Source organism: Colletotrichum orchidophilum, assembly GCF_001831195.1.
Source record: "Colletotrichum orchidophilum strain IMI 309357 chromosome Unknown Scaffold_21.1, whole genome shotgun sequence".
Taxonomy (NCBI): domain Eukaryota; kingdom Fungi; phylum Ascomycota; class Sordariomycetes; order Glomerellales; family Glomerellaceae; genus Colletotrichum; species Colletotrichum orchidophilum.
In genome coordinates, this window is record NW_019172977.1 from 334,506 (window position 1) to 357,455 (window position 22,950).

Consider the following 22,950-nt stretch of genomic DNA (forward strand, 5'->3'; position numbering starts at 1 on the left):
CAAGCTTCGACTCTCTGGGAATGTATTATGTCAGCCGGAAGCGTCCGTGTGTCGTGGAAACGAGCCGATCTGATTGATCTTCTGACGAAGCTGGCGGCCAAAAAGATGAGACGAAGACGAGAGGTCCCACGGCGTACGCAGCTCACCGAGGGGCTCTAGCTTTATTTTAGTGTAGTGTGTTTAGCTTATCGCGCCAACGCAACGGTAAAGCGTACCAATTTTGGGTGGGCTTTACAAGTTTGTACTGAGGGAAGGAAGGACCAGCCCAGATCCCAATTGTAACTGCCGGACCTGCTTTCCATGACTATTCAATCACTTGACCAATTTAGAGCCCTTTCGACAACTCCTTGCTCTTCCTGACCGCTACTCATTCACGATTCATTCACGATACCCAAACTTGCTCAAGAAGAACACAGACAACTTCTACTTTACTGAACCTACATACTTACCGACCGATACGCTCTGTCGCCATCTTGCATCGTCGACTCATTCCTATTTACCATCATAGCCCCAACGAGTCAAGTACCTCTTTAATTAACCCCCATCACCGCCGAAGGCGGCACTCCTTACGCAAACCATGGCCGAACCCTTCCCAACCCCGACGACGACGCCGAAGCGCAAGAGAGACGAAGAGGTCCCGCTGTCGCCGCTACACACTCCCTCCAAATTCTCATTCCAGCTCCCCGACCCTAAGAGCGACGCGGAGGACGGAAGCGCAAGCCCGCACAGCAAGGTCGTCCAAAAGTTCCGTGGTCTGGCATTGGGTGGTGGTGGTGGTGGTGGTGGGGGCGGGGTAGCTCAGCAACAGAACCGAGAGGGCCCATACGCCGCATACGACCCGACGCGCGACGAGCACAAGGACGGGGGTTACTCTGATGACGACCCTTTTGCAAGCCGTAAGAGATTCAAGGTCCCCGAGTTGGAGATGAAGGACGTCGAGCTCGACGCCGCAGCCGCAGGACCACCGGTCTTCATTCCGGATCCAGACATCAAGGCCGACCCGGCGCCTACTCCAAAATCAAAACCAATCTTGACCGAACCCCAGCCTACCACTGCTACCGCCGCGACACCCGCCACAGGCTCACAACAGCAGCGCTCACATCCTTCGCTCGACAAACTGCAATATTCTAAATCACGAGGGCGTAGACGTGCCGGTACCCCGCCGCTTAAGGGCCGCAAGGGGGCCAACAACAACAAGGCCGCGGCTGAACCGCAACAGGAGGACCAGGAGGTGAAGGCGATTGTGGACCCGGTCAGGGCCGCCCTCACCTGGAAGGAGGAAGAGATTACGATATACGATCCGGAGGACGCCGACGACGACGGCACGGGCATCAACGGGGTAGGGTTCATGCCCACGGCCGCGATGGCCTATGCGCGGACGCAGAAGCGCCGACTGCAGCTGGCCGAGTACAAGAAGCGGGAGGAAAGCGAGGCAAGGGCCCGGCGCAGCCAGCGAAGACGAGGGAGCGGGGCCGGTCTTGCTTCCAAGCCGTCTGCTGGCCGCGGCGGCGGCGTGCGAAAGGTGCGCTTTACTGAGTCGGAAGCCAGCACGGTTGTGACGAACGTATGAGGATGATGGTTACGAGCAGCATTTTCGTGATGGGACATGGTATCATTGCGCCCTTTGGTCATTTTTTGGCCTGGCTGAGGAAATGGCGGCCACGGAAGGCGTTGAATGGCGTTTATGGGCAAAGGCGTAAAACATCAAACGCATAGTTGCGTCTATTTACGAATGGGCTTTTTCTTGACTTGCAATGGATCACTTGGACGATGAGCAGCATGGCATCCTTTATGACATGCGGCAACGACCACGATGGGAATGATAGGCAATGAACGCAAGGGTGGTTGATATAAATAGTCTTTCTTTTATACCCCCAAAACCGAATGGATGATGATACAGGATTTCCCAACACGCGCGCATCGCGGCCAAAGCCTCTCGTGCTGATGCTTCTCCTTTATGGAAATGTGTAAGGGATATTCATACAAGGCAGGATGGATTGGCAAAAAGATCCAATCATGAGTGCCAACCTTTTTTTCTTTCTTTTCGACAGTTCCGTACTCGGTCCGTAGATTCTCACCAGAATTTGTACCAAGACTTTTGGCTGGCGGCCTTGGCCGCCTCGTCCGCATTCTTTTGCTCGACCTGCTGTTTGAGCTGCTCGATCTCCCGGCGCCTCTTGTCCACCAGGGACTCCTGGTAGACCTCGACCGTCCTCTTCATCTTGACGCGCTCCTGCCGCCGCTTCATCTGGCAGTACTCGTAGGAGCCGATGCAACCCACGAGGAAGCTGCCCACGGCCCAGTTTGCCGCTTTGATGGGTGAACCTGATGAGTTTTAGTGTGGGTTCGTCGTCCACGGATGAGTATTCATGAGAGCAAAAGGGGAGTGTGTGTGTGTGTGTGTGTGTGTGAGGCCATGTAGTGCCAGTGAAATGGCAAAACGAAGAGAAAGACTTACCTCCTATGACATATCTAAGTCCTCCAATGCCAGCACCACTGGCGATGCCAGTGAGAAAGCCGTCCCGTGCGCATGGTGTCTGCGTGACGGAGAGAAAGTCGTCCGACTTGATGGACTTGACGGCCTCGGAGATGGATGGGTACCCGGGTGCGGCGCTGCCGTCCTGCGTCGGGAAGTTTTTCTGGAACTCGGTCGGGTTCAGCTTGGCAGCATTGGCTTCGGCTGCCGCGGCCGCTATCGCTTGCTCCGGTGATGATGCCGTCGTCGTCGTCGTCGGCCCTGAGCCCGGAGCTCCCTCCCCGACTGGTCCTTGGTTTGACCGAGACCAGAGCCATAGCTTCTGCCCCTCCTTCTTCGGCCCCGGCACGTTGTCTGGTGAATCCGCCATCATGTGTGTCAAGGTTTTAAACTCGTGTGCGTGAGTGAGAAGCAACTGGGCGCATTCGATATTGAGCTCTGCTGTGCCTCTGATTGCCGACTCCAACTTCGGTCCCCCGGAAAGCTCGTCGCCTTCAAAAGTCTGCCCGTGGCCTGAGATGACGTCCACCGAATTTGGCCCCCGTCGTTGCTGGGCCGGTGTCCGTGGCCCGTGCGTGGATTTACACGGTTAAAGTTCCCTGAAGGCTGCGCGCGGGATCCAATGTTGGTTAATTGAAGTGGGTCTCCTGGTCGCCTTTGTGGCCTGCAGAACGTGCACAGTTCGCGTAAAGTCGCGCCGGGGAGACGCGTCTGGTTCCTTTTTGCCCTGGGAACGAGTGGCCCCCCCATGGCAAAAGCTCAGTACTTGTTTCGACTCAGAGTGACAAATCCCACTCTCCCACTCGTCCAATTCCAGGATATTCAATACCCCATACCTCCTGTTTGGTCTTATTTTGTCCCAAGACTTCTCTTTTTTTTTTCTGGCCTGACAGAGCCTTCTTGATACCCACCAATCTGATTTTCAATTCCCTGTTGCGAACCTAGGCGTTTGTCCCTCTCATCCGTCTCATGACTCGCTAGAGGCTGCGATTTCCCCGAGAGCCTCCTTTGCCTAGAGTCCCTCGACGGAGATATACGTTGATCAACAGAACCTCGAACCTTCCCCTCCTAACAACCTCACAACACAACCGCCACAATGCCTAACACGAGCCTGCGGCGCCCGCAAAAGGGCTACCGCCGCGGCGGCAAGCAGGCATATCACGGCCCGTCTCGAACGACACGCACATTCGCCGCCTCGAGTCGCAACGAGGCGACCTCCGCCGACGAGAAGTGGGAACGCACACGGCTGGCGCACCAGATTGACGAGAACATGGGCTTCGCGCGCTACGAGGGCGGCAAGCGCAAGGAGGGCTGGCTCGTCAACGTGCAGCCCACGTCGATCGAGGACGAGCGGAACCCCGGCGGCCGGGCAGCGCTGGACTGCTACTTTATCGAGGACGACGGGTCGCACTTCAAGGCGACGGTCCAGTACGACCCGTACTTTTTGGTCGCCGTGAAGAAGGGTCGCGAGAGCGAGGTCGAGGAGTGGTTGAAGCGCGTGCCGGGCGGCGGCGTCGTCAAGACGATCAAGAGGGTCGACAAGGAGGACCTCAAGATGCCAAATCACCTGGTGGGCTACCGCCGCACGTTTCTGGAGCTGAGGTTCGCCAACGTTGGCGATTTGATGGCGGCGAGGAAGGATATCATGCCCATTGCGGCGAAGAACAGGAAAAATGTGGATGCTTTGGACGCATATGCCGAAGTTTCAACGTGAGCTTGCAGTGTTCCTTCGGTGGGTTCTTCTACGAAGTCATTGACTAACAAGCCGCAGGATGAATGGCGACTTTGACCTTTTTGACGATTCACGAGATGACGATAGACGAGCGAATGCTTCTTTTGCCGACGCCAGCGACTTCCTTGTCGATATTAGAGAGTACGATGTACCGTACCATGTAAGAGTAATGATAGATATGGGTAGGTTGGGTCCTCGGAATTGGATCGGTCACGACTGACCTTTGCAGATATCCGGGTGGGCAAATGGTACTTCATCGACGTCAAGCACGGCGTCACAAAAATCACAACCAACGAGGACCGACTGGCCATGGCAGACCCAGTAGTCATGGCCTACGATATCGAGACGACGAAACTGCCCCTAAAATTCCCCGACGCCGCTATCGACCAGGTTATGATGATTTCGTACATGATTGACGGGCAGGGTTTCCTCATCACAAACAGAGAAATCATTTCAGAAGATATTGGCGACTTTGACTACACCCCAAAGCCAGAATACCCAGGTCCATTTATGATTTTCAACGAACCAGACGAAAAAGCCGTGCTGGAGAGGTTCTTCCTGCACATCAAGGAAGCAAGACCGACAGTCATTGCCACTTACAACGGAGACTTCTTCGATTGGCCCTTCGTCGACGCCCGCGCTAGCATCAACGGCATTGACATGTATCAGGAGATCGGTTGGAAGAAGGACAGCGAGGACCAGTACAAGTGCAGCTATAGCGTGCACATGGACTGCTTCCACTGGGTGAACCGTGACTCCTACTTGCCTCAGGGATCTCGAGGTCTGAAAGCAGTTACTGTCGCCAAGCTTGGATATGACCCCGACGAGCTCGACCCCGAACTGATGACACCCTACGCTCAGGAACGCCCCCAGACCCTGGCCGAGTACTCTGTGTCTGACGCTGTGGCGACATACTACCTGTACATGAAATATGTCCATCCGTTCATCTTCTCTCTTTGCACGATTCTGCCTCTTGGGGGTGACGATACGTTACGAAAGGGTACCGGTACCCTTTGCGAGATGTTGTTGATGGTCCAGGCCTACCAGCAAGAGATTGTGTTGCCGAACAAGCATGTGTCACCAAGGGAAGCATTCTACGAAGGACATTTGCTCGATTCGGAGACGTATGTCGGTGGCCACGTCGAAAGTATCGAAGCAGGTGTCTTCCGCGCCGATATTCCCGTCAATTTTGCCGTCGACACGGGTGCAGTCGATGAGCTGTTGAAGGATTTGGACGCCGCGCTCAAATTCAGTATCACGGTGGAGGAAAAGAAGTCAATGGATGACATTGAGAACTACGACGAGATCAGGGAGCAAATCGCGTCACGCTTACGCGCACTGAAAGAAACACCGAACCGGAGCGAGCGACCCTTGATTTACCATCTTGATGTTGCGTCCATGTACCCCAACATCATGACCACGAATCGTCTGCAACCAGATTCCATGATCCAAGAGTCGGACTGTGCAGCATGCGACTTCAACCGTCCCGGCAAGACCTGCGATAGACGAATGCCGTGGGCATGGAGAGGAGAGTACTTGCCCGCAAAACGCGACGAATACAACATGATCAGGAACGCCTTGGAGAACGAAAAGTTTCCTGGCAAGTGGCCGAATTCGCCTCAGCGGACGTTTCAAGATTTGTCACCCGACGAGCAGACGGCTCTCCTGCGAAAGCGGTTGCAGATCTTTTCGCAAAAGGTTTACCACAAGATCCACGACTCAACGACCACTGTCAAAGAGGCCATCATCTGCCAGCGAGAGAACCCATTTTATATCAACACCGTACGAGACTTCCGTGATCGTCGGTATGATTACAAGGGAAAGGCCAAGGTCTGGAAGGGCAAGACGGAGGCCCTGAAATCCTCCGGCGCAACCTCCACCGAAGTCGATGCTGCGAAGAAAATGATCATTCTGTTCGACTCGCTGCAGCTTGCCCACAAGGTCATTCTGAACTCCTTCTATGGCTACGTCATGAGAAAAGGATCCAGATGGTATTCCATGGAAATGGCTGGCGTTACGTGTCTAACAGGAGCGACAATTATCCAGCTGGCCAGGTCGCTCGTTGAGCGATTGGGTCGTCCCCTGGAACTAGATACGGATGGTATCTGGTGTATGCTTCCCGCCACGTTCCCAGAAAACTTCGCCTTCAAGACCAAGGGTGGGAAGAAGGTCACCATCTCGTACCCTTGTACCATGTTGAACCATCTGGTCCACGCCAAGTTCACCAATCACCAGTACCAGACGCTTACAGACCCCAAGACTCTGAGGTATGAAACTCACAGCGACAACTCCATCTTCTTCGAAGTCGACGGCCCTTACAAGGCCATGGTCTTGCCCACATCCAAGGAGGAGGACAAGAACTTGAAGAAGCGTTATGCAGTCTTCAATGACGACGGCAGTCTGGCCGAGTTGAAGGGTTTCGAGGTGAAGCGTAGAGGTGAGCTGAAGCTCATTAAAATCTTCCAACAACAAATTTTCAAGTTCTTCCTGGAGGGAGAAACTCTCGCTGAGTGCTACGCTGCCGTTGCCAAGGTTGCCAATCAGTGGCTAGATGTATTGCACAGCAAAGGTGCAACCCTGGCGGACGAGGAGCTCATGGAGCTTATTTCCGAGAACAGGAGCATGTCCAAGACCTTGGAGGAGTATGGTACGCAGAAGTCAACGTCCATTACCACGGCGAAGCGTTTGGCAGACTTCTTGGGTGAACAGATGGTCAAGGACAAGGGCTTAAACTGCAAGTTCATTATCTGCGCGAGACCCAAGAACGCACCTGTCACCGAGCGAGCCATTCCGGTTGCCATTTTCTCTGCTGAGGAGACGACGAAGCGTTTCTACCTCAAGAAGTGGCTTAAGGAGGAGCCTGCCGACACCGACCCGAGAGCGCTCTTGGACTGGGACTACTACTTGGAACGTCTGGGTTCCGTCATCCAGAAGCTCATTACCATCCCTGCTGCGCTCCAGAAAGTCAGGAACCCTGTCCCTCGTGTTGCCCACCCCGACTGGCTTCAGCGCAGGATCAACATCAAGGACGACAAGATGAAGCAGAAGAAGCTCACTGATCTGTTCACCAAGGGTCCACTGGAAGACATCACCAACCGTAACGGTCGGTCTGCAACCGACATGGAGGACTTCGGCACGCAGCTACTCAAGCCAAAGCCGGTAACTTCTGTGGTGGCTGCGTCCCAGCCTACTGCTCAGAAGAGAAAGTCTCCCGAGGCTGCCGAGAGCGCTGATCCGTTCGCTGCTTTGCCCAAGGTCATGCCCTCGCCCTCGGACGACTACGTCGGCTTCTTGCAATACCAGAAACAGAAGTGGAAGATTCAAAAGCAGGCTCGCATTCGAAGGCGACAGCTTTTTGGAGATCGACGCGGCAATAATCAGAACAACATCCAAAACACGTTCATGAAGCAAGCCCATATGACCTTCATGAGCACCTGGCAGCTGCTGCATCTCAAGCCGACGGAGACCCCGGGTATTGTTAATGCTCACGTTCTCATCGATGCCAAGATTCACTCGCTCAAGGTCAAGGTACCGCGACAGGTGTTCTTGAACTTGAGGAGCGGCGAAATGCCCGACGTGGATATCCCTGGCTGTGAGGTTGAGCAGGTCAACCATACGCTTCCCAATGGTCATTCTTCCGTTCACCTCTTCAAGCTGACCGTTCCTGAGGACGTCTATTTCAATGAAGCCGACAAGTTCTCACTGTTGTTCAACCACCCCAGTGTTGAAGGCGTGTACGAGAAGAACTTGCCGTTGAATATCAGAGCTGTGCTTCAGCTGGGCAATCTCTGCACCATCGACGAACAGCAACATGCAGTGCTCGGAAGGGGTCTGGACCAAGGTTTCGATTTACATGGTCTCAAACGTCCATTGAAGCCGAGGACTTACCTCGATACGTCACCTTTGGCATACATCTACGTCTCCCATGTCACCGCTGGCGACAAACAGATCTTTGGAGTATTCTCGACCTTGAAGGATGAGGCGCATGTAATCATCTTACAAAAGGGCAGAGATTCGGGTCAAGATCTCCCCAACATCTCCCGAATCTACACTGAGCTGCTTGCTCGACGAGGAGAGGAGGCGGAGGGCACCAACTGGCAGGATTGCTTCACATACCAGGAGAAGCTAAACTTCAAAATCACCCAGGTAACGACGAGAAGAAAAGCCCACTTGGAACTCAGCGACGTCGTGAAGAAGATGAGGAAGGACGAGCTGCGACCACTCATGATGGTCATTCAATCATCCCAGCGCAACATGCTAATCAACGACGTCCCAATTCTCGGCGAGTTCCCTGTGCTGCCGCTCAAGTACGACGCTGCGGACAGTTCTCTACCACCACTCGGATGGCAAGCAGTAGTCGCTAGACGGCTTGTCGGACACTATCTCGGTCTTGGCTCCTGGATTTTGCATCTCACCACCCTCGCACGCTACGGTGAGGTTCCCCTTTGTAACCTTGAGCGAGAAGACCCACGCTTCCTCATCGATATCGCATACGCCAGAAGGTTGCAGAACAACAATGTCGTGCTCTGGTGGTCCGCAAGCCCTCGTCCTGACCACGCCGGCCACGAGAAGGACGACATTATCGGCCCTCTCGAGACTGTCCAGATGCCCGCAATCAACAACCCCGGCACGTTCTCCTCGGTTTGCATCGACTTGGAGGTCAGAAACCTGGCCATCAATACTATACTCACTTCCTCTCTGATCAATGAGCTGGAGGGCTCGGAGTCTATCTCTTTCAACCCCGCCGGAGATGGTAATGCGGCAGGTGATGAAGTCATCTCGTCAGAAGGCACGTTTGCAAACGCTGGTGTGTTGGTGCTCCGAGAGATGGTGAAGAATTGGTGGCAAGAGGCCTGCAAGGGTAATACCATGGCGGATGTCATGGTCCAGCACCTAGTGCGTTGGGTCGAGAATCCCGATTCCTTCCTTTACGATCGTGCTTTACACTACTACGTGCAGATGATGTCTAAGAAGGCCTTTCAACAGCTCATGGCCGACTTCCGCCGAGTCGGCTCTCAGGTCATATTTGCCAATTCGAACCGCCTGTTGCTACAGACGACAAAGGCCGAGGTCGGAACTGCGTATGCGTACAGTCAGTACATCATCAAGTCGATCAAGAGCAAGCCCCTATTCCACTTCATCGACCTTGAGATCAAGGAGTACTGGGACTATCTAGTATGGTACGATGAGTTTAATTATGGCGGCAAGGCCTGTCAGGAGGTGGTTGAAGCAGAGCAACAGACTCTCGACACCGTCATGCATTGGCAGATGGCGACATTCCTCCCTGTCCGCCTGCAGCCGACCTTCCAGGACTGGGTTATTGAATTCATCCAACTCATGCACAACCTCAAGCGGCCCCAAAACGGAGACTTCTCCTCAACGCCGCGTCTCACACAGCTCCCGCAAAAGGCCCTCGCGGACGGTGCACAGGGACAAATCATCCTAGGCAAAGTCTTTGAGAAGCCCCTGAAGAAGGACATTGCCAACCTCGTCAACCTGCAGAAGCGCGAGCTCCTCCACCCGGAGCTCGCAGAGGACTACTCGTTTCCCAAGCTCCCCGGCTCGCACCTCGCCCACCTGTCGTCGCGCAACGCCGTCCTCGAGCTCGTAAAGTCCCTGATGCAGGTCCTCTCCCTCGACAAGAACATCACCCTCGAGGCGCGCCTCCTGCGCAAGGAGCTGCTCGCCATGTTCGACGTGCGCGAGTTCAGTAAAGAAGGCGCCTTCCAGAACCCGAGCGAGAGCCTCAAGGTGATCCAGCTGAGCTGCGACAGCTGCACAATGGCGCGCGATCTGGATTTCTGCCGCGACGAGGACCTGTTGCCGGAATTGGGGCCCGACGGCAGGCGTCTCGGCCCGGAGACGAGGCCGTGGCGGTGCACGTTCTGCGAGGCGGAGTACGACCGAAACGCGATCGAGGAGACGCTGTTGGCGAGCGTGGAGGGTTTCGTGGTGGAGTGGACGACGCAGGATCTCAAGTGCGGCAAGTGTGGTGCGCTGAGGATGAATGAGTTCATGGAGCACTGCACATGTAGTGGGACGTGGGTTGAGAGCGTCAAGAGGGCGGATATTGTGAGGCGATTGGGGGTGTATTGGAGCGTGGCCAAGTTTTATGGGTTGAGGATGCTGTTAGAGGTTACGGAGGGGTTGAGGAAGGGTCTTTGAAGGAAAAGTCTTCGAAGGAAAGGATGGAAGGAAACGCTCGTGATATCGCGGTGCATTGGTCTGCATTTGATGGCGTTACTGGGAACATGACTTCACGGGTGGGAGGGATGACATACTAGATAGCGTCTTGAGGCTACGTTAAAGGCGTGAATGACGCGCTCGAATACGAATACATAATCCAGGACACAGATTCACCCTCGGTCACGGTGACTTGCGTGCGCTCAAGGGGTGAGTGAAAAGGCGCAACCGAAAATGGGCCACTATGGCTGGACTGTTACGTATGTTGTACAATAGTCTGAGGATGAATCTGTATCGCATTATCTCATACTTCGATCATTGTCCTTCGTAAAGCAACCGCCTGGTATCAACCCAGAATATGCCCACCTGCAGCACTCCAGCAAATCTACGTGGAAATGGGCATAGCGGAAGGTTTGAGGGGGCATGGGAAGGCGTGGGTTGAAGGATATCCGCGCTGTCGAGGACCTCGCTTGGAGGCCTTCAGTTGGGAACCGTTTTACAGGCGCTCAGTAACCTGCTTGTTACTACGAAGATAAGTCATACATTTCCACACACGCTAGAGACAAGAGAATCATTATCTCTCTCCAAGCCGGTTGTATTGTTACTCGATGGATTCCAATCTGCTCCATCGAAACCCTAGCTTTCCATCACCCCTTCTTCTCCAATGATGAAGACGTGCAATGGGTCATGGACCTTAGCTTTATGAGGCGCACATTTGAAGCAAAGCCCGAAGGAATCTGGACAATCTTCGTCGGAACACTTCAGAAGGCTACCCCAAATCCACTATCGTTTCCTTGGATTAGCTGAGATCCAGTAGGTTGTATTCGTGCGGCATGGGTTGACAGTCAAACCCACTGGGATTTGGTGGGGGGGGGGTACTTACCGAATTGCAGCCATTGCAAGACCACTCGTCAGGGTACTGCTTGGAAAGCACTTTTGTTGATTTGACTTGAACTTTCTTCTCCTCCATCATGTCCCTGAAAGCACCGATAACAACATCAGGGGCGCCGTGGTATTCCGCAATCTCCAGAACGTTCCATGTACGTTCACCACCCGGCACGCGTTCTTCCAGACCAGGACATCCCTTCCGAGCGAGGAATCTGATGACTTCTGCTTTCTCTTCATAACTCTGCATCAAAACTTCGTCCCGTAGGCCCCTAGCACAGAACATTCGTGCTGCCCAGTGTAGAGCCGACCACCCATCGGCATCACGGCCATCAATCAGCTTTGGTTCGAGTTCGGCGAGTCTCTCAACAAGTCCCAAGTGCCCTGCGTGTGCTGCGCAGTGCAGAATAGTCCGTGACATCCTGTCCTTGCCCCTTAGTGAGGCTGAGAACTCAACAGCTTCGTAGTGAGCGAGGATCTTGTCAAAGATCTCGAGGGCGTTATCCCTTCGGTAACAAATATTGAACCACGATGGCAGGCCGTTGCCGTCTGTAGTGTTGATGCTTCCTCCGTTCGTGAGCAGGTACGTTATGAGTGTTCCGCCGCCAGTCAGAAATGCCTGTCCCAAGGCGCTGCTGGCGTAGCTTCCTGGACCGTTGATGTCAACCCCCCTTTGCTCAACAAGATACCGCACTACTACCGAATCATTGTAGTATTGGTTGTGGCAGGCCGCCTCAAGCGGTGTGCCCCGACGTCTATGCCAGAGGTTTGCGTCCCCGCCTAGCTCGAAGATAAGTTCCACCGTCTCTAGTCCGCCGAACATGCAACACTTGTGCACCGTGTATCCTTATACATCTGTGACCTTTCCGTGGAGTAGGGCACCTTTTGAAATGAGGTACCTGCAGTTCTCTCGATGGTTATGCAGCAGGGCATTCATAAGAGGGGTATCACCCCAATTGTCAGTGGTTTCCAGATTGGCACCAGCGTTGACCAACCGCCGGACAAGACTCGAATCAGTCGTGCCTATGCTGTAATTGAGCGGTGTGAAGCCATCTCGATCTTTGGCTCCTAAGTCGGCGCCGTATTCCAACAAAACTGCGAGAGTATCCCCACTGTTTGCGAGATGAAGCGGTGTTAGTTCCACGTCCGGGATGCAATGTTTGACATTAGCTCCATTTTCTAGTAACAGCCTTACCACATCCGTATACGAGTACAGACTCGCAATAGCTAGAGGCGTAAATCCCTTTGCCAAATCAAGCTCTTCAATATCCGAAGACGGCGTGAATTCGAGGTCCGGATCGCCATGCTTTAACAATAACTTGACGCATTCGATCTTGTTGTATCTCGCCGCGAGAAAGAGGGCTGTACAATGTGTGTCACAATACTCCGCTTCTCGATGATAGTCAGGAGGTGGCCGCGCCTTCGTAACTAGAAGTGTTAAGACAGTCGGATAGTCAAAAGCACATTCCAAAGGAGACCAATTTCGCGCATCTGAAGCAATCGAAACGTCGGCCCCTTTGCTCAAGAGGTATTCGACAACGTCCGGTCTGGATTTCAGTGACGCGCCGTACAGCGGTGTCAACCCCCTGGCAGTTCGAACGTTGACATCCCCCCCTCGATCGATGAGGAACTTCACCATGGAAAGAGGGCTCTCTCCCGCTGCCAAGTAAAGAGGCGGTTCGCCCGATGGATCTTGGGCATTGATATTGACCCCATAGTCCAAGAATAGCTGAGCCAAGTCCGTGTTGTTATTCTTCACGGCGACACTCAAGTATTGCTCTTGGCGCCAATCTTCAAGATCCATTCCCGTCTCCAGAAACAAGAGACATACTTCTTTGGACGCTGATTCCTGAATGGCACAGCACAAGCCATCTATAAGGCCTTCTCTGTCTTGTGTAACATCAGCGTGTCTTAGAATTGCTCTCACAAGCTCGGGTGACGAATGAGACACAGCCATATGGAGACTTTCCTTCATGTCCACATTTGAAAGGTATTCCATTTGGCCACTTTTTTGGAAAAGGCTTGCAAGAAGTTCTTCCGCAACAACATGACTGCCTGAGTAGATCAGCATACGCAAAGATCGGAATGAGGTATCCCATCTGAGCCAGCCTATGAGTGCAAGGACGTTCTTGGGTTCCCAAACGAGACATGCAACGAAGAGGATATCATCCTTCTGACCATCGCTAAGGTGAGGCTCTCCAAGTCGTGAAAGCATCAGCGGTCTCCAGACTCGGGATAGAAATGGCTCTCAGCAACCATGTGAACGATATAGAGCTGTCAATGGGACCATCCTTGATGCTTTCGGCGATTCCTCCGATGCCGGCGAAAGCAGCGCACGAAATCAACTCGAGAGGGATTTGAAAAATTTTTCGGGACTGCGCTTGTCGGAGAAGATCGTATATGCAGTCATGCGTGAGCTTTCCTGGTTCAACCGCAGAAAAGACTTTTCTCGCTTCCTCATCTCCTAGCACAGAAACAGAAAGCTTCTCGAGGAGTCTCGTATGAACGCCCCTGACTGCCTCCAAAAGCGCAGGAAATGCAGTCTTTGGGCGACTTTCCCATCCCGGACAGATGGCCAGTATACCAATCTCCTCGATGTCATTGAAACCACACAATGCAAGAAGGCCCACCGCAGTAGTAGCTGTTGTGTGTTCAGTGTTCGTCCTATCGGAGACCTCTAACACAGTGTTCTGAGCATATCGGAGCATAAGCAGGCTCGCTGCGTGGTTTTCCTTCAGAAATTTGGCTACCAAGGATTCGGCTTCTAGTTTTGTAGATGGGTGACATCGAGCAAGTCTGTAGTGATGTGGCCAAAAGTTGGCAGCGTACGCCGTGAAGTCGTGATGGAACAGCGAAGGTGGTATTAGTCCAGAGTGTGAAACGTTGGGGCCTATCCGCTCAGCCTCAACACACAAATGTCGAAGTAGACAACGCAAGATCAGCAAGTTCGACTTGGAATTGCTAGAATGCCATGGATCGGTGTCGTTTGGTTCCTCCATATTGTCGTAAGTAAGCCGAACCTCATTGTCTATCACCTCTATAAGACTAGAAAGATGGTCATGAATGAAGTGAAAGCCGATAGACGGGGCATCTTCCATGTCTTTTCCACGATGGTTTTGATCTGCGGAGAAATCGCTCCCTTCTGATCCGACTATGCTTTGTTCCAGGGCTAAAGCAGTGACTAGTTCAGTCGGAGATAGGGACCGGCAACAGAACTGAACCCAGTGAAGGGCGCTGTTTGCAACAACATTATCTTCTCTTGCGAGGAAACCTGAAATTGCAATTTGAAGACGTTGTGGCTCAAGCTTTCCATCGTCGTCAATAACTTCATGGATTCTCTGTAGCCACTGGGCCCTCGATACACTGGTCTGCGCTGTCCTGATGACCCACTGCAAGAAAGTCCCGCGAAGGTGATTGTCTTTGGTGTCGCGCAAGATAGTATCGATCGATTCCGGCAAAGTACCAAGGCCCATATAGCTGCCAGGTGGAGCGAAGAATTCGATAGAGAACCGGTTGCTATTGTCTTGGGACCGTTGATAGAGAGACTTCAGTTGAAAACGATGAATGTTTGCGTCCTGCATGATTCTTCCGAAATTGGATGTTGAATGTCCTGACCAGGAAAAGACGATTGCAGGCTTGAACATGGTGAATCGGAAAAGCGCTTTGATGCTACCCAGCAATGTGGTCACCTCCGTATCACCACCACAATATTCCAGGTTCCAAACAGACCAGATGGCGCGTATGTCCTTGCGCCAAAGATAACAATTCAGAGCGACGAATAGAACTTTCAACAGGTCTTCTCCCAGTGGTTTCGCAGATGAAGAAGTTCTTTCAAATAGTGAAAGCAAGCTTGCCAACGCCGTGTTCGGTTCAACTTGAGGGGATATGTACGCAAGAGCCTGAGCTAGAAAACTCTCCAGCACTTGTTGCACAATGCTCAAGCGGAACCCCGAGTCAATTTCGGGATGGAGTTTGAGCTTCCGAAACTGGAATGCAAAGGTCCGAATTTCTGTTCCGGTTGTAAACTTGTTTGCTTCCGATACCAATCGAACGAAGCTGCCTATTGTACTCGACGGGGATAGTTCCGCAGAAGCCCAGATGTATCCGGGATTGATGGAAGCAGGATTTTCTATCCATTCTTCAAGTTCTTCTTCGGATCGTAGCTTATCCGATGTGTCGTATTCAAGACCGGCTTGAAAAGTAGGTGGCGGAGACACAGTTGAGAGCAGAAGTTGTAGGCCCTGGCAGCTGAAAATTCCTGTTGTGACAAGTGTCGATTAGTGGCTATTATCACAAGCAATTGAGGATAGTGTAGCCAGTGTACAAAAGAAATGTATTACCTGGCTTTGGAAATTCAAGTGTCCCCTTTAGTAGCTGATTCTCCCTGTCTCCGAGTTCGTGACCGAGCAGAGTGTCGTGAGGGTGGGGCAATCCGATGCGATTTTCGCAGCTGAGGTCAAGCGTGGCAGTAAACTCATCAAAGATCTAAAGGAGTCAGAACTCAATATAAACGATGATGAGAAGCTCTATTATGAACTATTCGAAATCGCTATCTGACTTTTCTCGACCATAATGACGTTCTTTCAGAACAAAGCAAGGGTGAATGGATCGTACTTACTCGGTCGATGGGATCCGGCGTTTCAGAGAAAACGCTGATGATCTGCATCCTGAAAGGCATATTGCTGTTTAAGAACAGGTAATTTACATCGATGGTCATTTTGGCGCAGTCTTTGGCAGCCTGAAGGAGGCCAAAGTCAGGGATGCTGCGAGCGTTACAAATCAAAGTCGCGAAGCCATTAACGAGTGACTCAGAGCTGGACGTCTTGTGTGGGCAACCGATGAAGACCTTTGATCTATTCAGCATTGCAGCTCCCTGAGATGAAACTTCTAGGGCGACTCACCAAAGCATACAAAGAGGATATCAATTGACTGTACTTGCCCAGATTGCTAGAGGCAATGACTAAAGCCTGGTATCAAGTGTGCGGTTAGTCTCGGGTTCTACGGATACAAGTAGACTTTCAGATTATTACTGCTTCACGCACCATCTTAACAAGTATCCCACCTATATCGTGAGCTAGAATGGCACGTGGACGATCACCCTTTGAAGAGGCGGTCAGCAGTTGTGTTTCACGCTGGAAACATTGATGAGAGATACTTACCTCCGATTCCTTCCAAGCCACGATATCGTCTAACAGCTGGCAAACAACAAGCTTTAACCCAGTCTGATTGCACATGAGCTTCTCACTGTTGAAGATATTGTCGTAATTGAAACCGAGAATGCTAGCATTGCTACTATTAAACAGATCTTCTCTGAGCCAGGCTGGTCGGGTCGCAGTGGCCTTCCAAGGGTTGCCACCCCTTCGCGACAACCCATGGACCACAAGGATACTTTTACTCATCAGTCTCTATGATACCTTAAATCATGAAATTGAAGAAAAGGGAGTTTGGATGGCCAAGCAGCATTGTTTGGCGGGGGGAATTGCGCAACATACTCTTTGTCTGGGCTATCATCCTCAGCATCGAATGTATCGATTAACTCCATGATCGTATCTCTTGAAGGAACGAGTATCGTTCTGGTTGTTACCGTCTGCGGAACTGTGCAAAATAGTTCCCTTATGCCAAACTGACAACAGAGAGATCTGAGAAAGATGGGTTGAAAGAAAGAAGAAGGTCACCATAGGCCTCTCGTACATTAGCTGATTGCTCAGATCGGATTAATTCTAATCCAACCGTAGATCTTAGGTGGTACCAAGTTGGTTACCTAGAGGTACATGGCAATTCAATTGCGGGAGCCTGCGACTGCCTTTGGCTATCTCTGACCCATTACGGAGTTTCTTTGTCCTTTACGCGAGGCTAAGAGAAAGCCGCAGGGTTACGTGCAGGAGCCTCAAGCGGTGTGAATAAAGTATTGATATGCACCTCGCCCAGAATATACATTAAGTACCTGCTACTGTACAAAGTCTCTGGAAAATTGTCCAGCTTCTAAAGCACCAGAAGACAATCTCCAAAGGTCGCCCACTATATCTGCAAGTTGTGTCGTGTCATACTTGCGTAAGTTTGCTGTAGATGGTTTGCTGGGGTCGACTTTCAAACAGCCTCGAGGTATCTTCCCGAACATCACCGTGAGATTCTCAATCGAAGTCTTAAGATCAACAGTGGATTTGATTTCCATCTCGATGACGAAGGGTGCGTCCACCATATTCTCACTGTATCGCTCAAGCAAGACAGCGGCACGAAAATGAGGAGGGACACCGTCTTTGGGCAGGGCTGGGTTCTCCAGTAGCGCCCATTTGACGCAGTTGTGTGGCCGCTTGTCGTTCACTCTGGCCTTCGGTTGTCGCGTTGTCCATCCATTGACAGTGGCGTACTCCATCGTATCCAAACTGACTGTCTCGCCGGATTTGACACCTCCTTCAACCGAAGCCCCATGACTGAAGCCCGCGGCCAGGTTTTTCTCATTGCTACGCGAGATGCTTTTTGCTTGTGGGTGGAATGAAACTCTTCCCTTTGGTGATAGACCCCCTTTGCGCACGCGAATGCCCTCAGGAAGGGTGAGGCTGATAATGGCCTGGTGTGTCCTTCGCGTCGCTTTGATCCGGTCGAGCTGAAAATCAAAAACAATGAGGACACATGGGGTGTTATCGTCCAGACTAGCTTGGCCGTGAACCACGTCGGTTAAGGAACAGCGGACCAACACTCCAGTCTCGCGAGGGGTATAGATACCGTCTGAGTTAAATCGAAATTGGCTTTCCGCCTCGCTGATCACACCCAGGGCAAAGTCGATCATTATATCAACGTCTGAGACGTGTTCCGACTTGGTATCCGTCAACTTGACTGTTGAGTATCTGAGAGATAAGAAGAATCGTGTGAGGAGCGAGTGATTGCTTGGTAGTCAACGAGGCAGTGTAGTTTGATTGTGACACTGGAAGAAGCTTACCCGTGAGGGGAAGTCCACTCTTTTATGGAGGATGCGGCGGCAACACAAGGCAACTGTGAACTGTGCCATTAAAATTGTGCGAGGGTTTTCATGGACAACAAATAGCATATAGTCTACTCCTGACCTTGACGCCTTGTTGCCAGTGATCTGCTTTAGAATTATCGCCGTCGGACAGCATCAGGTTCAGTATCAAATATGCAGAGACGGATGCAATATTGGCTTGGCTGCATATGCAGAAAAACTCCTTGCTGACCTTCTCGCCTTGACAAACTTCCTGCAGATAATCGTATGATGCCGTTTTGTATCACCTGGGTATCTAGATGTCAACTAGTGGTGGCGACGAAAGTATGGTCAAGTTGTTGTGTGACCAACTTGCATCTCTGCGCCTAGTCCTATCCCTCAGTAGGACCGACTACTCCATGTAACATACTGTATCTATATATGACCATGCTGCATGTGGGCCGTGGTCTCGGCGTTTCGCTGACGGAGACAGCGGCGCCTAAATGCAGAAGCAAGAAAGTGCGAGTAAGACAAGTTCCCCTCGGCATGGACATCGATCTGGGAGTGCGACTGACTATCAGTAGCTGCTGACTTGGTTATTGTGCAGACCAGTACGCGATTTTGAGGTCAATGCAATCATTCAACGCAACTACACACCTCATTTTGGAGAGTCAGGAATTCACTGACGATCCCGTACAACAATGGACACGCCGACTCCTGAGTTGGGCTTCGAAGAAGTCATAAATCATATATTGAACGAGATCGACGCCATGAAATTGGACGAGCAACGAGACCCCCAGTCCGAGAAGCAACGTATCCAAGAACTTGTTTATTTTGTCGATGTTCATCCCCACGAGATGATTGACGAAGACGGCACAATTCTTCACCAATTTCTTCGCGATATCAACAGAGCAGACAATTGTCCTGTGGAGGTCCTGAACACCATTCTCAAAATTGCACCGCAAGCTATTCTGATGGACTTTGGTGGCAACATTCCGCTGCTTGAATTCATCAGGAGACGCTCACGAAGAATGATTCGTATTGTCATCGAATTTATGGCACGGGACATGAAGAACCGCAACTTAGCTTCGCTGGCCGAAGAAACTCTTGGCTTCGTTGAAACCTGGTTTGAAGACAACGAACAGAATCCCGATACCATGGAACCTGGCCGCGCCATTATTCGAGCTGCTTTCAACTTCAATGAGAGACCCAACGAGTTGCTCCCGGTCGATATTGATCTTCTAGAGATTCTTGTCAATCTCACAGCTCCAGAGATGCTTTGTAAAACTGGCAATGGATTGAGCCCGCTGGAGCAAGCTTTGCGTTTCGACTTGTGTATCAGCAATCCCGAACGTCAACTAGCACTCGTGATGCTGATTCTGGACAAATGCCCCAAAAGCATCCATGATTTTGTGACCAAGGAGGTCAGACTTCAGCCGTGGAAAGCGGACAGCTCTACTCCTCAGCCTGAGTACAGCGTCTATAGATGGCATGTTGCCACCAAAGAATTTTGGCATCATCAGTATTCCCAACCAATGCGTACATCTACGCCAACGCAACTGGATTCTGCTAAACGACCAGCCGCCTCTGAATTCGCGAGCGAAAGGCGCCTTGAGGGAACACAATCCAAGTCCGTGTTGGTGGGAAAAGACAACGGTGTTGTTTCGCCTTCCCAAAGCTCTTTTGCAATTTCAAATCTTAATGCTGGCAGAACGGGAAACCCAAGCATGTTAAAGCCTAACCGACCCTCCGTCATCACCGGATCGGTTATTGATCAGTCGCCCTTTCGGGAAGCGCGAGGAAAAGAAGGAAAGGTTTCACGTCGTCTATTTATGCGTAACGGAGGTGCTTCCAATCGAAAAAAGCCCAAGGAGATACGTGTCACGAAGCAAGATGTTGAGGCTGCAGACAAGGCTAGTAAAGTAATCTGTAAGGAGCTGGGAGTCCGCTTTTTGCGGTCGACGGTTTTCCACGATGACGAGAAGAAGACTACGTTCCGAGAGATCGACAATGAGATCCAGCAGTTTTTCGGAAATCACGAGCAGCGTAAGTGTGCAGACCCTGAGAGAAATCATTGCGGCTTAGAGACTGTTGCCTATGTGGAAGCTCAGCTTAGCTCATCACGACCTTTGTTCGGTAATCCGCGTGGTGTTGTCTTTGCTCTTTCCTCGTTTCCTGGCTTTCCTTTTTGTACTGGAATCGTTTCCTCTCGCTAATTGATATAATATAAATGCTAATCGGCAAGGACTCAGACTATTATTTCGCAATGGATACGGCTAAAGAATACCGAGATATGACAGAGGCCCAAGTGAGGAGCTATTTCGGCAAAAGGGATCATTACCACACTCTCCGCCATGTGTTTCTTCAGCCGGCTACGATTCTTCTCGAGAATGACCAGAAAACCCCCTCTGGTTCATCACGCTACACAGATCACCTTCAATTCTTTCGCTGGTTCAGGGAGTGGGGTGTACGCAAGATTTACAAAGTTGTCGTTTATGACGGCGACCATCCTCACCGAGACGAAGAGATTGAAACGGCTCTAGCGGGTATTGTGCACGGAAAAAAGGTTCATCCATCTTTTGATGTGGAGGTGCTCGACTGGCACAAGGAAGATCTTTGCCCCCAGGTGATTCAAACGGCGACGCCGCAGGTACGCGAGCTTCACCTGCATTGGAGCGGGCGAAACTCTGTCCTACGCGGCTGGAGCGAGCCCGAGGCACTACCAGCACTTCAATATCTGGAAAAGGTGTATATCTACTACGTGGCGTCCTCGATCGAGGAAAGCCGCATAAGGATTAACATTGAGAGCTTCTCCAGGCGCATAGAGCAGCCGCGGGGACGGCCGACGAAGATGGTAGAGACGAATAAGGATTCCACCAAGGCTCAAATGCCGGTGAAAGAGCAGTTACCCAGGCGGCCCACGATGACCCAAGAATATGGGTATTCCGAAGACTCGAAGGGCCTACCAACCATTGAAGTTGTGGATATGGGCAGAGTTACGACGACAGGCGCATCTGGATCCGAGCGCACTCCGGGTTCTGCCTTAGAATCTTTTGAGCAGCCGTGGTTCAAGTACGTGGAGGAATTTGTTTCTATTATTCCAACACCGGAGGAACTGCCAGACTATGACTTTAAGGATCCGCACTTGCGTCGAGTAAGAGTTGCATTGATCGACGACGGTGTTGATCTCTTCAGTAAAAGTATGCGGAGTCTAGAGTCGCGCTTCTTGGAGGGCCGTAGCTTCGACCAGACGCCTGATGGACCAAACCCGGTTTATTCGTCTGTCAGTGGACATGGCACGTTCATGGCAAAGTCAATTCTCCGCATCTGCCCATTCGCAGACATCATACCCTATCGTTTGAAGACCGTCCGAGACGCAACAAGCAACCGGCGACTACCTGATGCGAGCAGTGCAGCCAAGGTAAGCATGCTATCAACCTCCAAGTTCCACCAAGAGAAACTTTTCATTGAGCTTTGCGTAACCAACGGAACCGGATCTCAACCACTGGTCAAACAAGCTATGGATCTGGCTGACTTGCGCAGGCTATCAGAGAGGCCATAGAACAAGACGTCGACATCATCAGCATGTCTTGGACCATCCGGAACGACAACAACAAGATTCCAGAGACCACCCTCATGGAGCTGCGCAATGCCGTGAGCACGAGTGAGGGCACCGGTCGTCCCCGCCGTCGCATACCCATCATGTTCTGCGCAGCGAGCGACGATGGAAATCGAGCACGCAGCCAGCACGGTAGAGGAGAGTTCCCGCGGGAAATCAACAACGCCAAAGTGTTTTGCATTGGCGCTGCTGACCCGCACGGTCAGGTCTGGCCAGAAGTCACCGACCAAAACGGGCTGAACCACCTATTTCCGGGTGTGGATATCAAGGACGTTTTTGACGATGACGCCCATGAAAACGGTACCATGTCAGAGGCTTTGGGCCCTCAAATCAGCGATCTCGTGAGTAGGAATGGGCATACAGGCTCGTCAGTTGCCACGGCCCTGGCAGCTGGGCTCGCGGCGCTCCTCATCCACTGCACCAAGTTGGGACATCACTATACAAATACGTGTAAAGGTCCTGAGGCCCACCGCTCCGAAACAATCACCCAACAATTCGTCGATCAGATTGCAACGTATGAGGGCATGCAAAGCGCGCTGGATAATCTGAGTTCGGGTAGTCGAAGTGGGACAAAGTTCGCGAATCCGAGCAAGGAATTCGCGCGTGCTATCCAGGACCTGAGGAAGTACGATGTACGAGGTGGAGCGGCGAACAATTTGCCTCAATCTTTAAGACCCATTGCAACTTTGTGTCGAAACTTATGCCGAGCGTGAAGTGCGGTTCAAAGTTGGCTCGAAGAGTTTTTCGGTATTAGCCATCTATCGTTGAGGGAAAAGGGTTGCGTAGGGTTTAGTTCGTTTTGGGTCACTTGGAAAGAATTCAACTGGGCATATCCAGTTAAGTAACAAAGAAAGGCGAGGAGTTTCAAAGATGTATTGACGGAGACACTCAGGGCTTCCTCGGCCTCTGGCGATTCAGGGCGCCAATAACCGTTATCAATGTTCACAGCTCATAGTCATGGTTTTGCACGTGATTTTACTATCATATTCGCTTATGAGGATGAGGATGGCATCGCTTCCTTCTTTCTTTCAACATTATGGAATCTTTCGACTATAAACATAGGCTCTCAGGCGTCCGTAACCGTAAATCCCAGGTTCAGGGGCGCAAATTCCGAGTCC

General features: G+C 51.8%; 7 protein-coding genes across 7 annotated transcripts; 3 read left to right on the top strand and 4 right to left on the bottom strand.

Annotated features, from left to right (window-relative positions):
* Positions 1-577: 577 nt before the first annotated feature.
* CORC01_03547 (uncharacterized protein) lies at positions 578-1,570 on the top strand (the record flags this gene model as incomplete). Its single annotated transcript, XM_022615196.1, has 1 exon — positions 578-1,570. One exon carries the CDS (start codon positions 578-580, stop codon positions 1,568-1,570), a length of 993 nt encoding a protein of 330 aa, XP_022478374.1.
* Positions 1,571-2,074: 504 nt separating this feature from the next.
* On the bottom strand, positions 2,075-2,846 carry CORC01_03548 (uncharacterized protein; the record flags this gene model as incomplete). Its single annotated transcript, XM_022615197.1, has 2 exons — positions 2,075-2,325; positions 2,459-2,846. The coding sequence occupies 2 exons, from the start codon at positions 2,844-2,846 to the stop codon at positions 2,075-2,077; spliced, it is 639 nt and encodes a 212-aa protein (XP_022478375.1).
* Positions 2,847-3,572: 726 nt separating this feature from the next.
* Positions 3,573-10,373, top strand: CORC01_03549 (DNA polymerase family B; the record flags this gene model as incomplete). The annotated part of the gene is made up of 3 exons (XM_022615198.1): positions 3,573-4,186; positions 4,248-4,390; positions 4,438-10,373. 3 exons carry the CDS (start codon positions 3,573-3,575, stop codon positions 10,371-10,373), a joined length of 6,693 nt encoding a protein of 2,230 aa, XP_022478376.1.
* A 779-nt stretch (positions 10,374-11,152) lies between these two features.
* On the bottom strand, positions 11,153-13,080 carry CORC01_03550 (uncharacterized protein; the record flags this gene model as incomplete). The annotated part of the gene is made up of 4 exons (XM_022615199.1): positions 11,153-11,194; positions 11,275-12,056; positions 12,228-12,388; positions 12,485-13,080. 4 exons carry the CDS (start codon positions 13,078-13,080, stop codon positions 11,153-11,155), a joined length of 1,581 nt encoding a protein of 526 aa, XP_022478377.1.
* A 379-nt stretch (positions 13,081-13,459) lies between these two features.
* On the bottom strand, positions 13,460-16,818 carry CORC01_03551 (uncharacterized protein; the record flags this gene model as incomplete). Its single annotated transcript, XM_022615200.1, has 7 exons — positions 13,460-15,534; positions 15,617-15,761; positions 15,895-16,122; positions 16,178-16,243; positions 16,319-16,375; positions 16,436-16,664; positions 16,769-16,818. The coding sequence occupies 7 exons, from the start codon at positions 16,816-16,818 to the stop codon at positions 13,460-13,462; spliced, it is 2,850 nt and encodes a 949-aa protein (XP_022478378.1).
* A 405-nt stretch (positions 16,819-17,223) lies between these two features.
* CORC01_03552 (uncharacterized protein) lies at positions 17,224-18,063 on the bottom strand (the record flags this gene model as incomplete). The annotated part of the gene is made up of 1 exon (XM_022615201.1): positions 17,224-18,063. The coding sequence occupies one exon, from the start codon at positions 18,061-18,063 to the stop codon at positions 17,224-17,226; it is 840 nt and encodes a 279-aa protein (XP_022478379.1).
* Positions 18,064-18,914: 851 nt separating this feature from the next.
* CORC01_03553 (uncharacterized protein) lies at positions 18,915-22,787 on the top strand (the record flags this gene model as incomplete). Its single annotated transcript, XM_022615202.1, has 4 exons — positions 18,915-20,259; positions 20,466-21,634; positions 21,757-22,464; positions 22,725-22,787. 4 exons carry the CDS (start codon positions 18,915-18,917, stop codon positions 22,785-22,787), a joined length of 3,285 nt encoding a protein of 1,094 aa, XP_022478380.1.
* Positions 22,788-22,950: the final 163 nt, after the last annotated feature.